This window comes from Meles meles, chromosome 9 (assembly GCF_922984935.1).
Source record: "Meles meles chromosome 9, mMelMel3.1 paternal haplotype, whole genome shotgun sequence".
NCBI classification, from domain to species: domain Eukaryota; kingdom Metazoa; phylum Chordata; class Mammalia; order Carnivora; family Mustelidae; genus Meles; species Meles meles.
Genome location: NC_060074.1, coordinates 47,298,176 through 47,319,410, shown reverse-complemented (window position 1 = coordinate 47,319,410; position 21,235 = coordinate 47,298,176). Strand labels below are relative to the sequence as shown.

At 45.9% G+C, this 21,235-nt stretch overlaps 1 protein-coding gene across 19 annotated transcripts in view; it reads right to left on the bottom strand.

The window, feature by feature from the left end:
• The window catches only part of SNED1 (sushi, nidogen and EGF like domains 1), an 81,225-nt gene that overhangs the window by 53,075 nt on the left and 6,915 nt on the right, over window positions 1-21,235 (bottom strand). For 18 of the 19 annotated variants that reach the window (XM_046019622.1, XM_046019626.1, XM_046019633.1 and 15 more), the window contains exon 2: window positions 3,172-3,459. In XM_046019622.1, coding sequence (XP_045875578.1) covers window positions 3,172-3,459 — 288 coding nt within the window. Of the gene's footprint in view, window positions 1-1,851; window positions 2,493-3,171; window positions 3,460-21,235 lie in introns of those variants that run through there. The other variant, XM_046019637.1, reaches the window with a different exon arrangement.

Here is a 21,235-nt window from a genome sequence, read left to right as displayed (position 1 = left end):
ATGGTTAGCTGGTGAGTGAGACACACTGAGGGGTCACCAGGGCCCACAGATGCCAGGTGTAGACACTGAGCCTTGTGGTGGCTGGGGCACAAGAGTTAGTGGTTACCGGGTAAAATCCCCCAAATTGCTTCATGTGAAATAAAAAATGTAAAGAGGGAAAGAAAAAAAGAGGAAACAAGGAAAAGCAGGGTATTTTTTGTTTGTTTGTTTGTTTTTCATGGACTTCTCTTCCACGAAGATATTATTGAGTGGTATATACATGAGATGTTATTTCAGATTGGGGAAGGGGTGAGATTAAGAAGTGATCTTGAGGGGCACCTGGGTGGCTCAGCGGGTTAAAGCCTCTGCCTTCAGCTCAGGTCATGATCCCAGGGTCCTGGGATTGAGCCCCGCATCGGGCTCTCTGCTTAGCTGGGAGCCTGCTTCCTCCTCTCTCTCTCTCTGCCTGCCTCTCTGCCTACTTGTAATCTCTTTCTGTCAAATAAATAAATCTTAAAAAAAAAAAAAAGAAGAAGTGATCTTGAGGGGCGCCTGGGTGGCTCAGTGGATTAAAGCCTCTGCCTTCGGCTCAGGTTATGATCTCAGGGTCCTGGGGTCGAGCCCCACGTGGGGCTCTCTGTTCAGCAGGGAGCCTGCTTCCTCCTCTCTCTCTCTGCCTGCCTCTCTGCCTACTTGTAAACTCTGTCTGTCAAATGAATAAATAAAATCTTAAAAAAAAAAAAAGAAGTGATCTTGGGACAAATAGGAAACCATCTTAAAAAGAAGAAATTTAGAGCTTTATATCACTCGTGAAAATAAATACCACATCAAGTAAGGTTGTGAACGGGACCATCAAAGCCCTAGAGGAAAATATAGGTGAGTGCTTGGAGCCACGTCGAGGAAAGACTTTAAATGTAACATTTGTTAACTGCAAAAACCAAAAAGGAGATTTATATATTTGACTACAAATGCTTCTGCATATAAAAAAGTGCTGTAAGATCAAACAGAGTGGCAACACAGCAAAGTGAAAAATGTATTTATAACAGAGGGGGCCGGTGAAATTATTGATATCCTAAATTGAAGCAGAACTTTCATGGGCCAGGAAGAAAAAGACAACAGAAAATTGGCAAAGGTTATGTGAACAGAGGCATTACCACAGAAGACAACTTAATAATACAGGACAAATTCAGCAGCACTAGAAGCTGAGAGGTGAAGCGTAATAGAGAAAGGGCTTCCGTGTCTGCTGGAGCAGCTGGGAAGGGCGCAGCATGCTGGGCCCCCGGGCTGGCCACGGGGAGACCTGGGCTTACACATCTGGCTTGTTTGTGCCTGGGGGTAGTACACAGGCTTGAGGGGCAATCAGGCCTCTATGGACAGCAACCTTCCCGCTGGAGACTCGTGCCAGACAACAGCCCCCAATCTAGCAGGGCCTGGCAGTGCCCACTGCGGGACACCTTGCCATCGGTGCCACCCGGTCTGCAGGTGTGCACGGTGGGACAGCACTGGTCTGTCCTCTCCCTTACATAACCATGAACAGCAGGAAGACTGAGTGTTCCCCTTCAGGAACACAGACCTGTTGCTAGCACTCTGAAGACAACCAGGATCAGTGGCTGTGAAAGCGGAGTGGCGGTGAGCTGAGGAAGGGCAAGCCAGCGGCCGGTGTGGCTAGAGGTAGGGCTTTGCCAGCTGGCGAGGTCCAGTGTGCGAGGACACCCAGACTCCGCATGGAGCTTCACGCTCCCTCCCTGCCAAGCACCTGGCTCTGGGAGGCTCCCAGGTTACAGACCAGCACCCAAACCCAGAACTCTGACCCCTTCCAGGGATGCATGAGTTGCCCGATAATCATTTTGTAACCCCCATATCCGGGCCTACCAGCCTGCAGACTGGAGAAGTTAGAGTTTCCTCTGTCGGCATAGGAGGGGCTCTGCTCCTCCTCCTCCCAGGGGGCTGCAGAAGTGCCGGGGATTTCCACATGGGAGAAGGAGGAAAATGCCCTACTACTGCTGAGTAAAAAAACAAAACACAAAACAGTGCGTTTTAGCCGGCTCTATTTGTTAAAGTATGTGTCAGGATGCAATAGATGTTTGATGGGATTGAACTCTTGCTAGCAGACTTACTGATTCTTTTTTCTTTTTGTTACAAAGATGTTTTTCTTAGAAATTGATAAGAAAAACAAGTGAAGCTGACAAAATATTAGTGGACTGTGCATGAATAAATTTCATGAAAAGTGTAAACATTTATTTGTAGTAATGTTTATGGAAAAAGCCCATCTTCCCCTATTCACTATCATACTGCTTTTAAGAAATTCAACAGTGAACATCTCAGGCCCTCAGTGTCCCTGGCTGATGTGCTTGCTGGCATTCTCTTTGTCATCTTGGCTGCTGGAGCACTCAGGGTTTGTGCGGGACTCGCACGTCCCTGCCTGCAGGCCCTGTCTCCCACTCACACTGTTTACCTGAGTCACCATTGCTAGGGACCCCAGCTGCACTTCCAGGTTCCCACTGGGCACCCTACACCCCTACACCCTTTGAGTGAAAGCCTCACTTGCCCCCACCCTCTGCCCAGGCATGTGATGATGGGAAGCCCGGCCCTGCCGTTGACTGCTCTGTCTCTCCCCTGCAGCTCAGGGTCCTGACACAGCTGTCCCTCGGGCTGCTCTGAACCATCCCACTCTTCCTGCTCCGGAGCCCCATATGGCTTGCAGAGCAGTCTCCGTGAGAGTTCCTGCCCCCAGGTTGTGCTGTGTTGAGGACTTCTTGGCGCTTGGCATCGAGAGTGTGCCCCACAGGAAAGACATGCCCCTGCTGCCTTTGTTGTTTGGCATTATCACAGAATAAAGGATAAAACAGAATAAATTTCCCACTTAGCCTATTGAGCATTGAACCATTCCAGATGGAAATCCTTCTGACATGCGATCTGCATCTCTCTAGTGTGTGAACTACTGTGTCAGCGCATTTGGCATTTTCCTATAGAGGCAAGTGTTTTCTGGGAGGGCTGGGAAGGTCAAGGCTCTGTCCTCCTCCAGCCTGGCTCTGTGACGCTGGGAGAGTGACTTCCATCCCTGAGCTGGGTGTTCCTGTCTCAGGCATGGACCAGTGATTATGTCTGGCCCACCTCAGCCAGGTGCAGCCCCTGGGGGGAGACCCTGGACCCCAGATGGACGTCCTCCCTACCCCAGGACAGAAAACTCACAGGGGACGAGGAGCTGCCTCCGAAGAAGGTCACGCGGTACCAGGTGGCTATGAAAACCCAGGTGGCGGAGAAGTCCAGGAGCTCAGGGAAGTATCGCCTGACATCCTCTGTGGCTCTGCGCAGTGTGGCTGGGTCAGTGGCCTCCCGGTAGTACACATCACCTGCACGTCGATTGTCCACATCTGCCCAGAAGGCTGCAACTACGCAGCGGTCCTTGGCGATGGGAAAGGCCACTGGGGTGAACTGAGAGACCTCCTTCAGGAAGGAGATGATCCCATTATTGTTCACCTGTCAGAAAGTCAGAGAGGGGACCAATGGGCATCTAGGGGTGGCAGGTGGGCCTGACGGCCTCCCCTGCTTCACCCACCAGGCACCCTCCAAGGGTGACCTGGCCTTGGGCAAGGCATCCCCAGGATGGCTTGACAGTTCCTGGCCCCTGATATGGGACCCCTTGGCCTGCTCCAGCCCCTTGCAGACAGGCTGTGTGCTTGGGGACAGGCTTTGGTCTGTTTACTGTACCTGATGCCCAGCAGAGTGCCCAGACCTGGGTTGCTGCTGTGGGGTTGGAGAGCTCCCACTGTGGGCCTTGGCTTTGGGCAAATGGGGTGCTCAGGGCCTTGGGTCCCACTTGAATCAGGGACCTTGAAAGGGCACAGCAGAGTTCTAGCCTCTGAGTCAGGTCCGGACAGGTGCGTAGGAAGCATGTAAGGTAGGGGGAGGAAGTAGCACCCACAGAGCAGAGCTGGGGATGGGCAGGAGCCCGTGTGGCCAGGGGAGGCTGGAACAGCCTTGATTGCTGGGTTGGGGGTGGGGTGGTCTGTTCTCAGGACTCCAGATGGTGGGGAGCCCCAGAATGCTCCTAAGAAGAAGAAGAAGGGGAGCAGCATCTCCTCAGTAATACACAATGGGTCACCATGCTGATCCTGCCACTCAGTTAACTGTGCAACCTTGAGGCAAGTTAGCCTGTGCTCTAGATGTTTACCTGTGAGACGGGGATAACACTAGTACTTGCCTCCAGGATGCAGGGCAGCCTTGAATGAATTAATGATCACAAAGCTGTGTTCTAGACTATCATGATTTGCTCCTGGCAAGACTGTGGTCAGAGCTGTGCTTTTAGAAGAGACCTTCTGGACTTCACCTTTAGGTGAGATCCTGCTCTATAATCCAGACCAATACAAAAGACTGATAAGCATACCTCTCTTCTGAAAGGCACAAAAGAGCAAACAAGCAAGTGAGGGAGTTTCAGTGTTTGTGCTCCAAATTGAGGACAGGGAGGGACTGGAGGCAAGCCTGGCACTCAAAGCTCCTTTTGTCCTGAGGGCATCGGCAGACTCACAAGCGACAGCTGCAAAGAAGACCTGCAGTTTCAGCAGCCTCATGGACGGAAAGGGAGAGAAACGTCAAAGCTCAGAACTCACTCAGGGTTGGGGATAAACCCCCACATTAGGCAGCGTGAGCTTGAAGTACAAAGTCCCTGTGCAGTCTCATACTCTGCTGTCCCCTCACCTAAGCAATCCAGGGCTCCTCAAACCCGGACTTGGTTTATGGCGGCTCCCAAAGGGTAGCATTCCAAGATTCCAGGCAGAAGCAAATAAAACCCTCTCTGGCAGAAGATAGCAGCATCTTAGACCTCAAGCTATTCATATAAGTAAGTTTTCAAATACAAAACCCAGGACACAGTCAAAGATAATCCAGCACACAAGGAAGCAAGATGCCACTAACAGGAATAAGTCGAAATGAGAGAAACATTGGATATCAGAATTATCAGAGGCTATAAAATAGCTAAGTTTACCATGTTCCAAGAAAACACAAACTTTAAATTTTGTCAAGAGAATAGCCAAAACGATCTTGGAAAAGAAGACGAAAGTTGGAGGATTTATACTTCCTGCTTTCAAAACTTACCACAAAACTATAGTAGTCAAAACAGTGTGGCACTGGCATAAAGATAGAAAGATAGAAAGACAGACAAATAGAATAGAATAGGATGCCCAGAAATAAACCATCACATATACAGGATTTTCATCAAGGATGTCAAGAGCAATAGAGATAGGACTGGCTTTTCAACACATGGTGCTGGGAAAAGTGGATATCCACATGCAAAAGAATGAAGTTGGACTCATAACATAGAATAAGAGCTTCATGACATTGGTTTTGGCAATGATTTCTTGGATATGACACCAAAGGCACAGACGACAAAAGAAAAAAAAAACAAACGACAAACTGGAGTTCATCAAAATTATAAATATTTTTTGCATCAAAAGACACTATTAGCAGAGTAAAAAGGCAACCCACAGAATGGGAATAGATATTTGCAAATTATATATTTAATAAGGGATTCTTATCCTAAATATATAGAGAACTCCTACAACTCAACAACAACAAAAAGCAATCTGATTAAAAATGGGGCAAAAGACATCAATAAATATTTCTCTGAAGAATACATACAAATGGCCAATAAGCCCAGGAAAAGATGCTCAACATAACTAATCATTAGGGAGAAGCAAACACAAGCCACAATGAACTACCACCTCACATCCATCAGGATGACTACTATCAAAAAAATAGGAAAGAACAAGTGTTCTTTTCCAAAGATATAGAAAAACTGGAATGCTTCTGCACTTCTAGTAGAAATGTAAAATGACAAAGTCACTGTGGGGAACAGTTGGCTGTTTCTTAAAAAATTGCAAATAGAATTACCATATGATCCAGAAATTCTACTCCTGGGTAAATATCTGTATTAGTCTGCTAGAGCTGCCATAACAGAATATCAGACTGACAGGCTTAAACAACAGAATTTGTTTTCTTGAAGTTCTAGAGCTAGACATGCAAGGTAAAGGGGCCATCAGAGTTGTTTTCTAGTGAGGTCTCTCTTCCTGGCTTTAGATGGCTTCCTCCATGCTGTGTCACCACATGGCCTTTCCTCTGTGTGCACATGAGGAGGGAGAGAGCTCTCTGGTGTTTCTGCCTCTTTATCAGATTAGGGTCCCACCCATACAACCTCATATAACTTTAATTACCTCTGTAAAGGCTCTATCTCCAAATACAATCATATTGTGGGGTTAGGAATTCAACAGCTGAATTTTGGGTGGCACACCATTCATCCACAACAATAACCAAAATAATTGAAGGTAAGGCCTTCAAAAGATATTTGTACACCATGTTCATAGCAGCATTATGCATGACAGCCCAAAGAAATCCAAGTTCTAACACCGCATGAACAAGGAAACAAATGTGGTCTATCTATACAATGGAGTATGATTCAGCCTTAAAAAGAAGGAAATTCTGATGTGCTATAAGATGAATGAACCTTGAGAGCATTATTCCCAGTGAAATAAGCCAGTCACAAAGAGACAAATGCTATGATTTCATGTATATGAGGGACATAGAGTAGTCAAATTAATAGAAAGTAGAATGGAGGTGGCCAGGGGCTAGGGGGAGGGGAAAAGTGGGAGTGTCTGATGGGGACAGAATTCACATTCACAAGACAAAAATAGTCTGAAGGTGAAAGATAGTGATGACTGCACAACATGAATGTCCTTAATACCACTGCACTGTACACTTTAAAGTGGTTAAGGGCGCCTGGGTTTTTCAGTGGGTTAAGCCTCTGCCTGTGGCTCAGGTTCGATCTCAGGGTCCTGGGATCGAGTCCCGCATTGGGCTCTCTGTTTGGCAAGGAGCCTGCTTCCTCCTCTCTCTCTACCTGCCTCTCTGCCTACTTGTGATCTCTGTCAAGTAAATAAATAAAATCTTAAAAAAAAAAAGTGGTTAAGATGGTCAGTTTTATATTATGTGTATTGCCCATAATACAAAAAATATGATTTGAAAAAGGGCTGGGGGCCATCTGGCTGGCTGGCAGTAGAGCATGTGACTCTTGATCTCAGGGTCATGAATTTGAACCCCACGTTGGGTGTGGAGATTACTTTAAATAAAATAAATATTGTTTTTAAAAGGGCTGGGGTAAAAAAATCATCAGGGATGGAAGTTATCTTTTATTATTTTTTTAATTTTTAAAAAAGATTTTATCTATTTGACAGAAAGAGAGAGTGAGAGAGGGAACACAAGCAGGGGAAGTGGGAGAGGGAGAAGCAGGCTTCCTGCTGAGCAGGAAGCCCAATGTGAGCCTGATCCCAGGACCCTGGGATCATGACCTGAGCTGAAGGCAGACACTTAATGAATGAGCCACCCAGGCTCATTCATTCAGAATTATCTTAAAAAGGCCATTTTAAAGAACTAAATAGAAATTCTGGCACTTAAACTAAGTAAATAACAAATTAAGAACTAAGTAGATGGATTTAAGAACACATTTGAAGCAATTGAAGAAAATAAATGAACTGCAACTACAAGATAGGTCAGAAGAAACTATCCGGAATTTAGAACAGAGACAGAAAGATGGAGAGTAGAGAAGAAAAAAATAAGACTTATGTGAAGTAGTAGGATGATCAGATAAATGTATGGTTTGTAGTACCAAAGGGTAAGGAGCTACAAAGGCAATGACTGAGAATTTCTAGAACCAATGAAAGACATCAGGCCACATATTCAACAGTCCCAGTGATTCCCTAGCTGGAAAAATAAAAATAAAGCAACAACTAATGACTGCTAGAGATGCAGAAAATGAATGACAAGGAGACAATTGTAAAAGGAGAAAACATATAAATTACCATCCAGGATCCTACAGGTAGAGTGACAGTTGATTTCTCACAAGCAATGATGGGAACTAGAAATCAGAGGGATTATATCTTTAATATGGTGAAAGAAAATAACTGCGAACATAAACTTTTACCCAGATAAAATATTCTTTATTACTGAAGGCAAAATAAAGATAATTCAGATAAATAATAAATAAGTAAATAGTATCTAAACAGCAGACCCACATGAAAAAAAATTTAAGTTAAAGGGAAATGTAAAGTCAGAGAAGCAGGAAGGAAAAAGGGCAAAGAAGGTGCTATGGACTGAATGTCTGTGTCTCCCCAAAATTCTTATGTTGAAACCTGACCCCACTGTGATGGCATTGGGGGAGGCCTGTGGGAGGAGATTAGGCCATGAGGGTGGAACCCTCATGAAGGAGACTATAAAAGAGAGCCCTTATAAAAGAGAGCCCAGAGATCTCCGTCTCTCCTTCTGATGTATGAAGACACAGCAAGAAGATGGCTTTTAACCAGGAAGTGGTTGTTCACCAGACAGTAAATCTGCCAGCCCCTTGATCTTGGACTTCCCCATCTTTAGAACTGTGAAAAATAAATGTTTGTTATTTAAACCACCCAGTCTATGGCACTGTTGTTATAGCAGCCAGAACAGATTAAAACAGAAAGTATGAGAATAAATCTAAACGAATACTGACTATATAAAGAAATAATATAAATAAAACTTTGTGGAATTGTGTAAAAACTCTGTAAAATTAAAATTAATGATAATATCCTATAAATTGGGAGATTATTAAAGTGTTCCAAGCTCACTGTATTTTCCAGAAATAGGATAAAAGCATTAATTAATTTATTAGTGAATATTGATAAATAAAAATGAATATTGTACTACCTAGAATAATCATCAAAAGAATAGAAACAGTGTATATGGTCTTAACTGATAAAGGGGATATGACTGAATGATTAAAATTTTTGGCATATAGGATGGCAAGAAGGAGAGAGAAGGAAAGATAAAGTAAGTGGAACAAGTAGCACAGAAGATAGTAGACTAAAACATGCCTCTATCAGTAACACATTAAATGAAAATGCATTAGATATTCTGGTTAAAATATATACTCTCCAAATGCTAACCAAAGGAAACCTATGGTTTATAGCTATATTATTATCAGACAAAACAGATCCGATCATAAGGCAAAAAGTAAGCTAGAGACAAAAAGGGCCACTTCATAATAATAAAGGAAGATATAACAATTTTGCATTTTTATATATCTAATGACAAGGTCTCGGGGCGCCTGGGTGGCTCAGCCTCTGCCTTCCGCTCAGGTCATGATCTCAGGGTCCTGGGATCGAGCCCCACATCAGGCTCTCTACTCAAGCAAGGAGTCTGCTTCCTCCTCCTCCTCTCTCTCTCTGCCTGCCTCTCTGTCTACTTGTGATCTCTGTCTGTCAAATAAAAACAAAACAAAACAAAACAAGGTCTCAACATACGTAAGTGAAAAACTGACAAAAGGAAATAGGTCAATTCATAATCATAGTAGAACATTTTAACATACCTTCTCTAGTAAAGTAGGCTAGGCAGACACAATAAGCTGTCAGAATACAGAAAATTTGAGCAATGCAAATGGTTAGTGACCTAATATATAACACAAATAGAACATTATTTTAGGGGAACCTGGGTGGCTCAGTGGGCTAAGCCTCTGCCGTTAGCTCAGGTCATGATCTCAGGGTACTGAGATCAAGCCCTACATCAGGCTTTCTGCTCAGCAGGAAGCCTGCTTCCCCCCTCTCTCTTTGCCTGCCTCTTTGCCTACTTGTGATCTCTCTCTCTCTGTGTGTGTCAAATAAATAAACAAAATCTTAAAAAAATTTTTTTAAAAATATTTACCATATACTGATCACATAAGTATCAACAAATTTCAAGTGATTACAAAAAATATGGAGTTTGTTCTTTGGCTACAGTGCAATTATACTAAAAATATTAACCCCCAAAAGGTAGGAAATTTCTGTGTGCATGGAAATTAAGAAATATAAATAACTTTGTACTGAAAGACAAAAAATGGCTATTTAGCAAAAACTTGTGAGAGTGTGGTGCAAGCAGAAACTAAAGGGGAATTTGTAGCCTTACATGGTTATCTTAGTACGTATACTTTGTGAATAAACCAAAAAGTTAGTAAATACTCCACATATTGTAAAAACCAAAACCAAACCAAAACAAAACAAAAATGGGAAGAGAAAAATAAAAAATTAAGAGCACAAGTTAATGAACTAGAAAACAAACACTGAAAAGAAAATCAGCAGAACCAAAACTTGTTTTTTTTTTTAAACTACTAGTAAAATAGATACATTTCTGGTGGAATTGGTCAAGTAAATAAGAGAAGGTATCAGTTGCCAATATCAGGACTGAAAAAGAATATATGACTTTATACTTTGTATAAAGTCATATATATACTTTATATATATATATATAAAGTATACTTTATACTTTGACATTGTCAAAAAAGATAAAGAGATACTATAAATACTTTATAATAAGAATAAATTCAAGATTTTAGATAAAATGGAAATATTTCTAGACAAATGCAGCTTACCAAAACTGGGTTAAGAAGAAATAAAGGAGGAAGGGATGTTAACATAATAGAGTAATGACTTTCTGAAGAAGAAGGACAAGGGCTTCCATGGACTGGGTCAGGAGAAACTGAGAAGACTCACCAGGATCTGGGGAGATAATGTTCTCCACAAGTGGGGGTGTTGGGTGAGTAAGAGGTGGGGAGTGAAGATGCCCACTGTTTTACCTGTTAATAAAGCTGGACAGTGAGTGGTAGGCTTGAAACATGCCATCTGATCAGAGCTTTCATTGTTGTTATAATGACAATGCTGCAGTGACCCTTCAAGACCCCAGTAAAAAAGCAGAAAGGCCCTGATGACTAAGTCAAAAGATTCTGAAAGCTGAAAGAAATGGTTCCAGCAATGAGGATTTAAAGGGTTTTGTTTGCTTGCTTGTTTGTTTTTTTTAGGATTTAGAATTTTGAGGGCACCAGAAACATTGAAAGTCCACTTGGTTGAGCTGTGTGAGTGGCAAATGCAAGGCCTTCCTTATTGGTGCAGTCACTGTCTGTGTCCCTAGATCTTTGCTCCCTCCTCCATCCTGACTTCAGCTGCTTTACAAAAAAAGCCAAGTATGGTAGGGGACTTGAGAGAGGTAAAGGACTCAAACTTTTACAGCTCTGTTGGTTACAGGCACCCAAGTTGCCATCCTACCTGATTCATTGGGGAAGGTGGTGCCAGGTGCAGAGGTGGCTGAAGGCTCAGAGGACTGTGGAGGAAGGCTATGGTGACATGTATGCAACAAAAAGTAAGGGGCTCCCAGGAAAATTAAGTAAGTGGCATTCACCCTAGAAAGAAAGTGAACCTGCTTCTGTTTGCAGAGGATATGACCTATTATATCGAAATCTCAAAGAATCCACTAAAAAAAAAAAACAAAAACCAACTATTTGAAGCAATCAGTGAGTTCAGCAGGTTGCCGAATATAAGATAAATATATTAGTATTAATTGTTTGTCTACACAGTACAATGAATGACCCAAAAATGAAGTCAAGAAACAATTCCACTTATAATGGCATCAAAGAGAATAAAATGTGTATAAATTTAACCAAGGAGGTACAAAACTTGTGCCCTAAAAACTACAAAGTATCGTTGAAAGAAATTAAGATCTAAATAAATAGAAAAACATCTCATACTCATGAATCAGATGCCATAACACTGTTAATGTTGTTAAGATGGTGATTTCTCAATTGAGTCCTAAGAATCAATTTCTTATACACCAGCAATGAACAAGGGAGGGGCATTTGAAATTAAAAACAATTCCATTTATGTTAACACTACCCAAAATGAAATACTTAGCTATACACTTAATGGAATCTGTACAAAATCTGTATGAGGAAAACTACAAAACTCTAATGAAAAAGACCTTAGAAAAACTAAATAAATGGAGAGAAAATTTCATGTTTGTGGATAAGAAGACTCAATGTTTCAAGATGTCAGTTCTATTTGATCCATATATTCAATGCAATCCCACTCAAAATACCAGCAAATGAGCTTGTGGAAATCAATCAAGTGATTCTAAAGTTTATATGGAGAGGCAAAAAGACCCAGAATAGCCAAAACAGTACTGAAGGAGGAGAACAAAGATGGAGGACTGACACTACCTGACTCAGCTACAGTAATCAAGAAAGCACGGCACTGGTGGTAGAATAGACAAAGAGACTAATGGAACAGAATAGAGAGCCCGGAATTAGACCCCTGGGTCAATATAGTCACAGTCTTTGACAGAGGAACTAAGGCAATACACTGGACAAAGATCATCTTCTCAACAAATGATGCTGGCGCAAGTGGGCATCTCCACACGCACACATGCACAAAATGAATCCAGATACAGACCTTACACAGCTCACAAAATTTAACTCAAAATGGATCATAGACCTAAATACAAAGCACAAAGCCATAAAACTCTTAGAAGTTTAGGTAGGAGAAATCTAAATGACCCTTTGTTTGGTGATGACTTTTTAGATATAACACCACAGGCATGATCCATGAAAGAAGTACCTAATTAGCTTGACTTCACTGAAATTAAAAACTTCTGCTCCAAGGAAGATAGTATCAAGACAGTGAGAAGACAAATCACAAAATGGACTTATGGGAGAAAATATTTGCAAACGATAAAGCTGATAGAGACTGTTAGCCCAAAATACACAAAGAACTCTTAAAATTCAACAATAAAAAAAACCACAAAACAACCTGATCAAAATATGGGCCAAAAACCTTAACAGACACCTCATCAAAGAAAATATACTAAATATATATATATATATATATATATATATATATATATATATACACACTGATGGCAAATAAGCACATGAAAAGATACTCTGCTTTATATGTCACCAGGGAAATTCAAATTAAAAAAATAATGAGACACCACTATTCACCTATTAGAATGGCCAAAATCCAGAACACTGACACCATCAAATGTGGCTGAGGATGTGGAGCAACAGGAACTCTCATTCACTGCTGGTGGGAATGCAAAAGGTACAGGCCCTTTGGAAGACAATTTGACAGTTTCTCACAAAATAAAACATACGCTTACCTTAGCATCCAGCAGTTGCACTTCTTGGTATTTAACCAAGGGAGTGGAAAACTTAGGCCTGTACAACAACATGCAAACAGATGCTTATAGCAACTTCATTCATAATCGCCCAAACTTGGAGACAACCAAGATGTCCTTCAGTAGGTGAATGGGTAAATTGCGGTCCATCCAGACAATGAAATATTACTTGGTGTTAAAAAGAAATGAGGTTTTGGGGTGCCAGGTGGCTCAGTGGGTTAAAGCCTCCTCCTTCTGCTCAGGTCATGATCCCAGGGCTCTGGGATTGAGGCCCGCATCAGGATCTCTGCTCAGCGGGGAGCCTGCTTCCCCCTCTCTCTCTGTCTGCCTCTCTGCCTACTTGTGATCTCTCTCTGTCAAATAAATAAAATCTTTAAAAAAAAATAAGGTTTCAAATCGTGAAAAGACATGGAAGAACCTTAAATGCATATTACTAAGTGAACGAAACCAATCAGAAAACTACAGAATAGGCAAATTAATAGAATCAGAAAGTAGATTAGGGATTGCCTAGGTCAGAGCAGAATTGGTGGGCTGGAAAATGACAACTGAGGGGTACAGGGTTTCTTTCAGAGATAAGGAGAATGTCCTAAAATTGTGGTGATGAATTACCATTCTAAATACACAAAAAGCCACTAGTTTTAAGAGAGTAAATTGTATGGCATGTGAATTATATCTCAGTAAAGGGGAAGGAGGGAGAGAGGGAGGGAGCGAGTGAGGCTGGGGTGCGGGCATCAGCCTGGAGCTAAAGTCTACGTAAGAGGGTGACCTCCCTTGTGCACATCACCCCACTCCCTGGGGTCCCCGGGGCAGAAAGCATGGTCTCCTGACTCATGTGCAGTGCTCTTGTAGGAAAAGACAAGGTTGCAGTGGGGGACAGGAAGTTTAAGAGACCTCATGGGTGGGGTTCGAGTGTTTCATTGTTGCCTATCATTCTGCCAAGAAGTATTGGGGCTTCTCCTTTTGGGGGAGTCCAGGAGTCACCAGGTCCACAAGGCCTCTTCAGGGCAACAGCATCCCCTGCCTGAGGCAGAGCCCAATGGAGAGCTTGCAGAAGCCAGGGTGATGCATAGGGGCCTCATGACTCTGGCCCAATATCTCCATTTGGGGTGGGTCAACTTGAACTTGACCAGTAACCAGACAAGGTCCCAGCAGGGTGGGTGGCCAAATGGAAATGGCACAGAAGCTACATTGTCTCAGTTTTACATGAAAAATTGCAGCTACCCATTTGGGGGACCTCATCCTTCACTCCAGGGCCCCAAGTAAAGCCGTTGGCTCAGGGGGTCCTCCAGTCACAGAGCGTCCCCTGAGCATCCCCTGAAAGCCTGTCTGGTTTGCTGATGGCCTTGCCAAGCTGGAGCCTAATGCCGTTCCCAGGAGCTGTAGCCCCATCTCCAATGGGGAAGCCTGTGGAAAGGTTAGTCGGTGCTTTGGGTGGAATGAGAGGCAGTCACCCTGGCCCAGGAGGGATCCTTGACTAGGTACACCGGGGTTTCACTGACCTCCGGGTTGTGGCAAATGGTCTAGTGGAGGGTCAGCAGACTGTTCCGTGAAGGGCCAGATAGTAACTATGTTTTGCTCTGAGGACCACATACGGTCTCCATTACATACTCTTCTTTGCTCTTTTGTTTTTGTTTTTTACAGCCCTTTAAAAATACGAACAACAGGGGCACGTGGGTGGCTCAGTGGGTTAAAGCCTCTGTCTTCGGCTCGGGTCATGATCTCAGGGTCCTGGGATCGGGTCCCGCATCGGGCTCTCTGCTCCGCTGGGAGCCTGCTTCCCCCCTCTCTCTCTGCCTGCCTCTCTGCCTACTTGTGATCTCTGTTTGTCAAATAAATAAAAAAATCTTTAAAAAAAAATACGAACAACATTCTTAGCTCCAGGGCCATACACAAACAGACCTTGGGCCAGCTCCTGGACTGTCCTGTGCAGACCCCCGGTCAGGTTTTGTAAGGAAAGCTTTGCAGGGACAAGGGGGCACCACTCACACCCTGCCCGTGGCTGCTCAGAGCTCAGTGTAGAGACAACCCTACCACCAGACAGCCTGCTGGCTCCCCTCTGCCATCGACCTGCCGCCTAGAAGGCACAGCCAGGCCACTGATTGATGATACTGTGTTTGGGACCTGTGAGCCTGGGCGCACCCTGCGCGCACCCTGCGGCCAGCAGGGGCAGTCTGGGTTGCTCCCTAGGGGCCCACAGGGAGGGGCATTCTCAGATGGGACTGATGGAGAGCAGACCACTGATGGAGGCCTCTCCCTAGCAGAGGCTTGCCAGGGGAATCCCTCCTTACACCAGAGATGGCACCATGGTCCCTGCTGGTGCCGGTGGAAGGAAAGGCTTCAGTGCTGCTAGTGTGGAAACTACCACCGCCCACCACCCTTGTCTGCGTGGAAGCTGGCCCACTTGCCATCTTGCCTGGAGGGACTACCGACCGCTCCAGGCCCGGCATGGGGGTCTCACTTTTCTCAGTGCCGATGCTGACCACCCTCTCCACTGTATCACTGAAGTGACTCTTCTGGGTCATTTGTGCCTGACAGAGATGCTCCCTCTATGTTGTGGGCCGTCATGCCCTGGTACAAGGTTCTGGTGACCGTTGCACACTCCCCACCATCCACTGGCATCTGGCATTGCCAAGCCCTGGATCAGCCTCCCCAGACTCACCCAAGAGACCTCTGCCTTTGCCGCCTGTGGCCCTGGTCTGCCACCTGCCCTGTGCTGGGTCCGCACCCCTGTTTGTGTACAAGAAAAATGGAGAAGCCCCTGGCACGCAGCCAGTCACAAATGATTCTGCTGTGCCTGACACAAAAATGTGTTAATGCCCAGAGGGCACGACCTTGTTTCGTCTTTCCAACACAAGGTCATGCTTGGCCTTGGGTTCCGCTTAGGGTGCTGAACAAGACTGTGAGTGCTCCAGGCCATAGCCCACAGACCTCAGCCAGCCCGCACGGCAGCAATCCAAACCAAGTCAGCACCAGATCTCAGGCCGGAGGCGATCTGTGCCCCTTAGGTTGGATGTTTGCGTGTGGGGGCAGGTGAGCCATGGAATGTCCATCAGTGGGGCTGGGGATTACGGGGTCAACCATCCTTCTCTGCCTGAGACCAAGGGGGCTCCTGAGCCTTTCAGGGCTGAGACCCTGAAGCTTCCCAGTAAAGCAGGGTGAGAGGGTTGCCCTAACGGGGTCACTGCTTTGGGCCACTTATGGCCTCTGTAGTTATCAGTGGTGGCATCTCTGAACTACTCGAGTGCATCACAGTGGACAAGAGCCTGGCCTTGGGCAATGTCCTGGCTGAAATAAGACCCAGTGGCCTCTCTGGGACTAATGTCCAGTGGGCCTTACCTGCAGCTGGGGGCAAGGTAGGGAGCCCCTGCTGTGTCAATTGCCATTGCTGCTCTGAGCCTGGTGGATAGCAGCCTCAGTTACATGCACTGTGAGCCCAATCACAAAAGTGTGGTCCTGGCCTCTGTGGTCTAACCAATCGGAGGGACTGATGGAGTGGCAGACCCATGTGGAAATGTGAGTTTGGCCAAGAACAAGGCCAAGGAGGTGGGTTGTGGGGAGAGGCAGTCTGCCGTGGGTCCTGAGCGCCTTGCAAGTTTTTGCTGGGTATGCCAAGAATGCAAGGCTCTGCTTTTCCTGGGCGGTATCTCAGGGTTGTGTTTGCAGAGATCTGCCCTGAGGGATGAAGTGTTGTATCCCTTGTGGCCAGAAGGCAGGTTTCCCCAAGCTCAGTGTTTCTTGGCTGTGACACGAAACACAGTGGGGGCCCCTCTGTTCCCCGTGGGATGTGGGGAGCAAGAGGCCCTGATGTAGACAACGAGGTTTTGCTGCCTGTTGCACCATAAGGAGCAGCATCTATGCTTCCATAGAAACCAGAAGTCTGGGGTCTCCGGCCAGCACCCCTAAGTCTGTAACAGGCTGACATGAGCCAGGGAGGAGAGCCAGCAAATCCCAGACCTCCACAGTTTCATGTTATAACAACCTTGAAATAGTACATTAAACGGAAATTTTCCTAGAGAAATACAATTTATCAAATGTGAAGAGAAACAGAAAACCCATTTTTAAAAATATAATTATTGAAGACATTGAATCAGCACAAACTCCCACAGAGAAACTCAAGTTCCAGATGGCACTACCAGTGAGTTCCAGCAAACACGTAAGGGATAACTCCAGAAATACATCAGCCCTTCTAACTAGAAGAATTCATTTCATGAGACTGGCACAATTGTGATACTCAGATCAAAGCCAGGGCACGGATGAACAGCAGGGCAGTCTCACTGATGCCAAAAGTTGCCACAATCTTCAGTAAACTAGCAAATTAATTCAGCAATATATAAATAGGAGAAACAATTCATCACTACCAAGTTGGATTTAAAATAATGATTTATTTTAGAGAGACAGAGAGAATGAGAGAGAGAGAGAACGCAAACAGGGGGAGGGGCAGAGGGAGAGGGAGAGAGAAAGTCTTAAGCAGACGCCATGCTGAGCACGGACCCTGCCACAGGACTGGGTCTCCTGACACTGAGATCCTGACCTGAACCGAAACCAAGCGTCAGGCGCTCAACCAACTGCGCTACCAAGTGCCCCCTGAAGTTGGATTTTTAAAAAATATTTTATTTATGTATTTCTCAGAGAGAGAGAGAGAGCATAAGCAGAGGGAGCAGCAGCAGAGGCAGAGGGAGAAACAGATTTCCGGTTGAGCAAGGAGCCGGACCTAGGACTCGATCTGAGCACCCTGGGATCATGACCTGAGCTGAAGACAGACACTTCACCAACAGTCTCCCAGGCATCCCACCAGTTTGTATTTTTTGAGGAATACAAGCTAAGCTTTACATTAGAAAAACCAATTGATTCAGGGCGCCTGGATGCCTCAGTGGGTTAAGCCTCTGCCTTTGGCTCAGGTCATGATCTCAGGGTCCTGGGATCGAGCCCCACATCAGGCTCTCTGCTCAGCAGAGAGCCTGCTTCCCCCTCTCTCTCTGCCTGCCTCTCTGCCTACCTGTGATCTCTCTCTCTGTCAAAAAAAAAAAAAAAGAAAACCAATTGATTTAATCAATTTAAATGATCAATTTAACAGATTAAGGGAGAAAACCACATGATCATCTTATTAGGTTTGATAAAAGTCAACATCCACTTGTGATAAAAACTCTCAGAATACTAGGAATATAAGAGAACACCTTTAATCTGATCAAGGGTGTCTTCAAAATAAACAAGAACAAACAGGTGTTTCCTGGTAAAATACGGAAGTTTCTTTTTGAGATTGGGAGCAAGAGAAGGATCGTGCTAACACCATTTCCACTAGACAATTCAGTGGAGACCTGAGTCCATATAGCAAGACAAAAAAAATGAAACAAAAAATAAAAATACGTTACAGAGAGGAACACTGCTGCCTTGAATTCTGTGCAACATGAATGCGGTTGTAGAAAATCCGAAAGAATCCCCGCATAATTTAGTAAAACTACTAAGAGGCTTGGTTGTTAAATGTAAAATTAGGAAATGTAAAAAATCAACCATGAATCTACATACCAGCAGTAAATAGAAATTCAAGGCACTATTAACAACAGTATAAAAATATTAAGTATTTCAGAATCAATCTAACAGAAGACGCTCAAAGCTTCTCTGCAGTCAATTCTAAAGCTTGACTGAGAGCATTAAAGACAACGTAAATCAATCTAGAGGCACACCATATTTCCAGATTGTATGACTCAGTGTTGTAAAGATACCCATTCACCCACACGCCCCTATATATTCAAAGCAGTCTCAAAAAAATCCCGACAAGTATGTGTATGCACGTAACCTGAGAAGCCAGTTCCAAATTTTATATGAAAACGCAATGCCAAGAATGACCCAGACCTTCTTGAGAAGAACAGGACAGACGGACAAACACTGAGATCGCCCACCAGATAATTAAACAGCAAAGGTGAACTAAAACACTACCCCAAGTGGGCGACCCTAAACACGCCTGGAGCAAAGGCAGCAGGTGCAAGAGAATGGCCTCCCTGCACTTCCCTCAGACGGAGTGTCCAAACGGTCTTCTTGGGGATGCATGCCGGGAGGGCGGGGAAGGGGGGCCAGGGTGGCACCACGAGGAGCATGGAGGGGCTGGGGGCTGCTATAACGGGGTGGGCCCACTGAGGCTTGCACCGCATATGTCCCTTTGCAGCACATGTCATGGGTCCCCTCTTCTGCATGTGTTCAGGAAGAGAGTTAAGGGTGAGAAGTCACAGGCTTTCGGAAAAGGTGCCTGTGGATGTGAGGGGCAGAGGCCACGGCAGCAGGCAGTGAGGGCCCATGGGCTTCAGCTGGAGCTGCAGGAGGCCATGGGTCACCTGCCAGGGTGGACACAGCCTATACTACCCTCCCTGCGTCCCTCAGCTGGCCTGTCCCCCACTGTGGCTCCTGCAGACCACTGAGTTCTCCTCCCTCTTGGAAGTCAGACCTGGCACCCAGGTGTGTGTGGTGTGTGCAGAGGCCTCCAGCTTGCCCTCACCCCACCCCCCGGGCTGTGGGCCTGGAGCCCAGGGGTCCAGGCAGGAGGCAGAACAAGCCGGCCCTGTTTCCCTGCCAGGGCAGGGCCAGGCCAGGACCACAGCCGAGAAGGTGGTGGGGGCCCTGGGCTGAATAAGCAGGCTGCTGGCAGGCGCTCTCACCTGGGCAGGAACCGCACTGGACTTTCTTTCTCCAGATGGGAACATCTGCGCGGTGGGAGGTTGGGGGTGGGTGCAAGCTGGAACAGAGGGTTGGGTCAGCAGACCCAGAGCAGGGAGCTGGGGGGTGAGGGGCTCCATGCAGCAGCCCCTCTCCACCCCTCAGCAGGGTTCCTCTCCTGCTTCAGGGCAGGGCAAATGTCACTTGGCAAAACACTGATTTTATTATTATTTTTCTACGTGCAGTAGTACTTTATAAAACATGTGATGAAGATACGGAGGCTGAGGAGGGAGGATTGGACCTGGAATTCCCATCAAATACCCCCCTGTGACAGGTGAGTGTCCTAGCTGAACAAGGTAGATTTTATCTCCATGTGGGACTTAGAGAAGTGGGGGTCTACCCGCATGCCATTTAGCCACTGGCTTCCTAGAAACTTGACCATGGGTCTGGGTGTTTGCTGGGCCCTCGGGCCCGGAACAGCCACCCTGCCTAGGCTGGCCATGAGGACCTGAGGTCCGTGTGGGGGACTCCCCCAGCCCTTTGGGACTGTCATGGAAATACAGGGAGACCCCAGGAGCAGAGAGGAAGGAGGACCCACTGATTTGCCCTCCCAGCCCCTCCCTATAGACTCCACTGGCCGGGGCCTCGCTCTGGTCACCACTTGGTCTCCTCAAGCCAGGCCTCTCCCACACGGCTGCTTCGCTAATGTGCAGGCACCTGCTGCTGGAATGAGGCCGTCCCGGGGGTGTCCCCCGGGGTGGGACTTGCACACTGGCTGTCTCGTGAGGCCTGTGTGGCCGCAGGAATTGAGTGCAGGGGTGGGCTGCCGGCAGCTGCAGCCCTCCACCCGCTGCCTGTCACCTTCTCTCCCAGAGGCCTGCAGTCAGTCCACAAGGGGGCGTCCCATCCCCCTCTGAGCAGGCTGATGGTCCCGGGAAGGGAGCTGATGGTCCCGGGAAGGGAGCTGCTGCTCAGGTCCCCAGGGTGGTCCAGAAGCCATTGCATGCAACAGGAAGCTGCAGTGGCTCTGTGACCTGTGGGGTGGCCCTGGGGGTAGGGGCATGTGCCCACACTCATGTGTGGCTGTGTATAGAACCTGTGTATGAGTGTATGTGGATAAGTGTGTATGTCTATGAGAATGTGGGTATATGTGTGATTGTGTGATTGTGTGATGAGTGTGTATGTGTACAAGTATGTGTATATGTATGGATATGATTGTGTTTCTGTGTATGAGTATGTGTATGAGTGTGTGATTTTATGAGTGCATGTGTATGAATATGTTTGTGTATGTGTATACAAGTGTTTATGTGTGTATGTGCTGAGTGTGTGCGTGTGTGTGACGGTGTGTATGAGTGTATTAGTGTGTACGTGTGTATGTACATAAAAATGTGTGTAAGGGTATGTGTGTATGCATTTCAGGTGTACATGTATGTGTGTAAGTGTATCAGGGTGTTACGTTGTATGAGTGTGTGTGGGTGTGCAAGTGTGTGAGCGTGTATATAGGTATATGAGTGTATGTGTGAGCATGTGAGTGTGTGTGTGTGCCTGCACGTGTGTGGTGTGGTGTGGGGCAGGCGAGAGGGCACCCCCCCTTCCTGCAGGCCCAGGCCGGCCC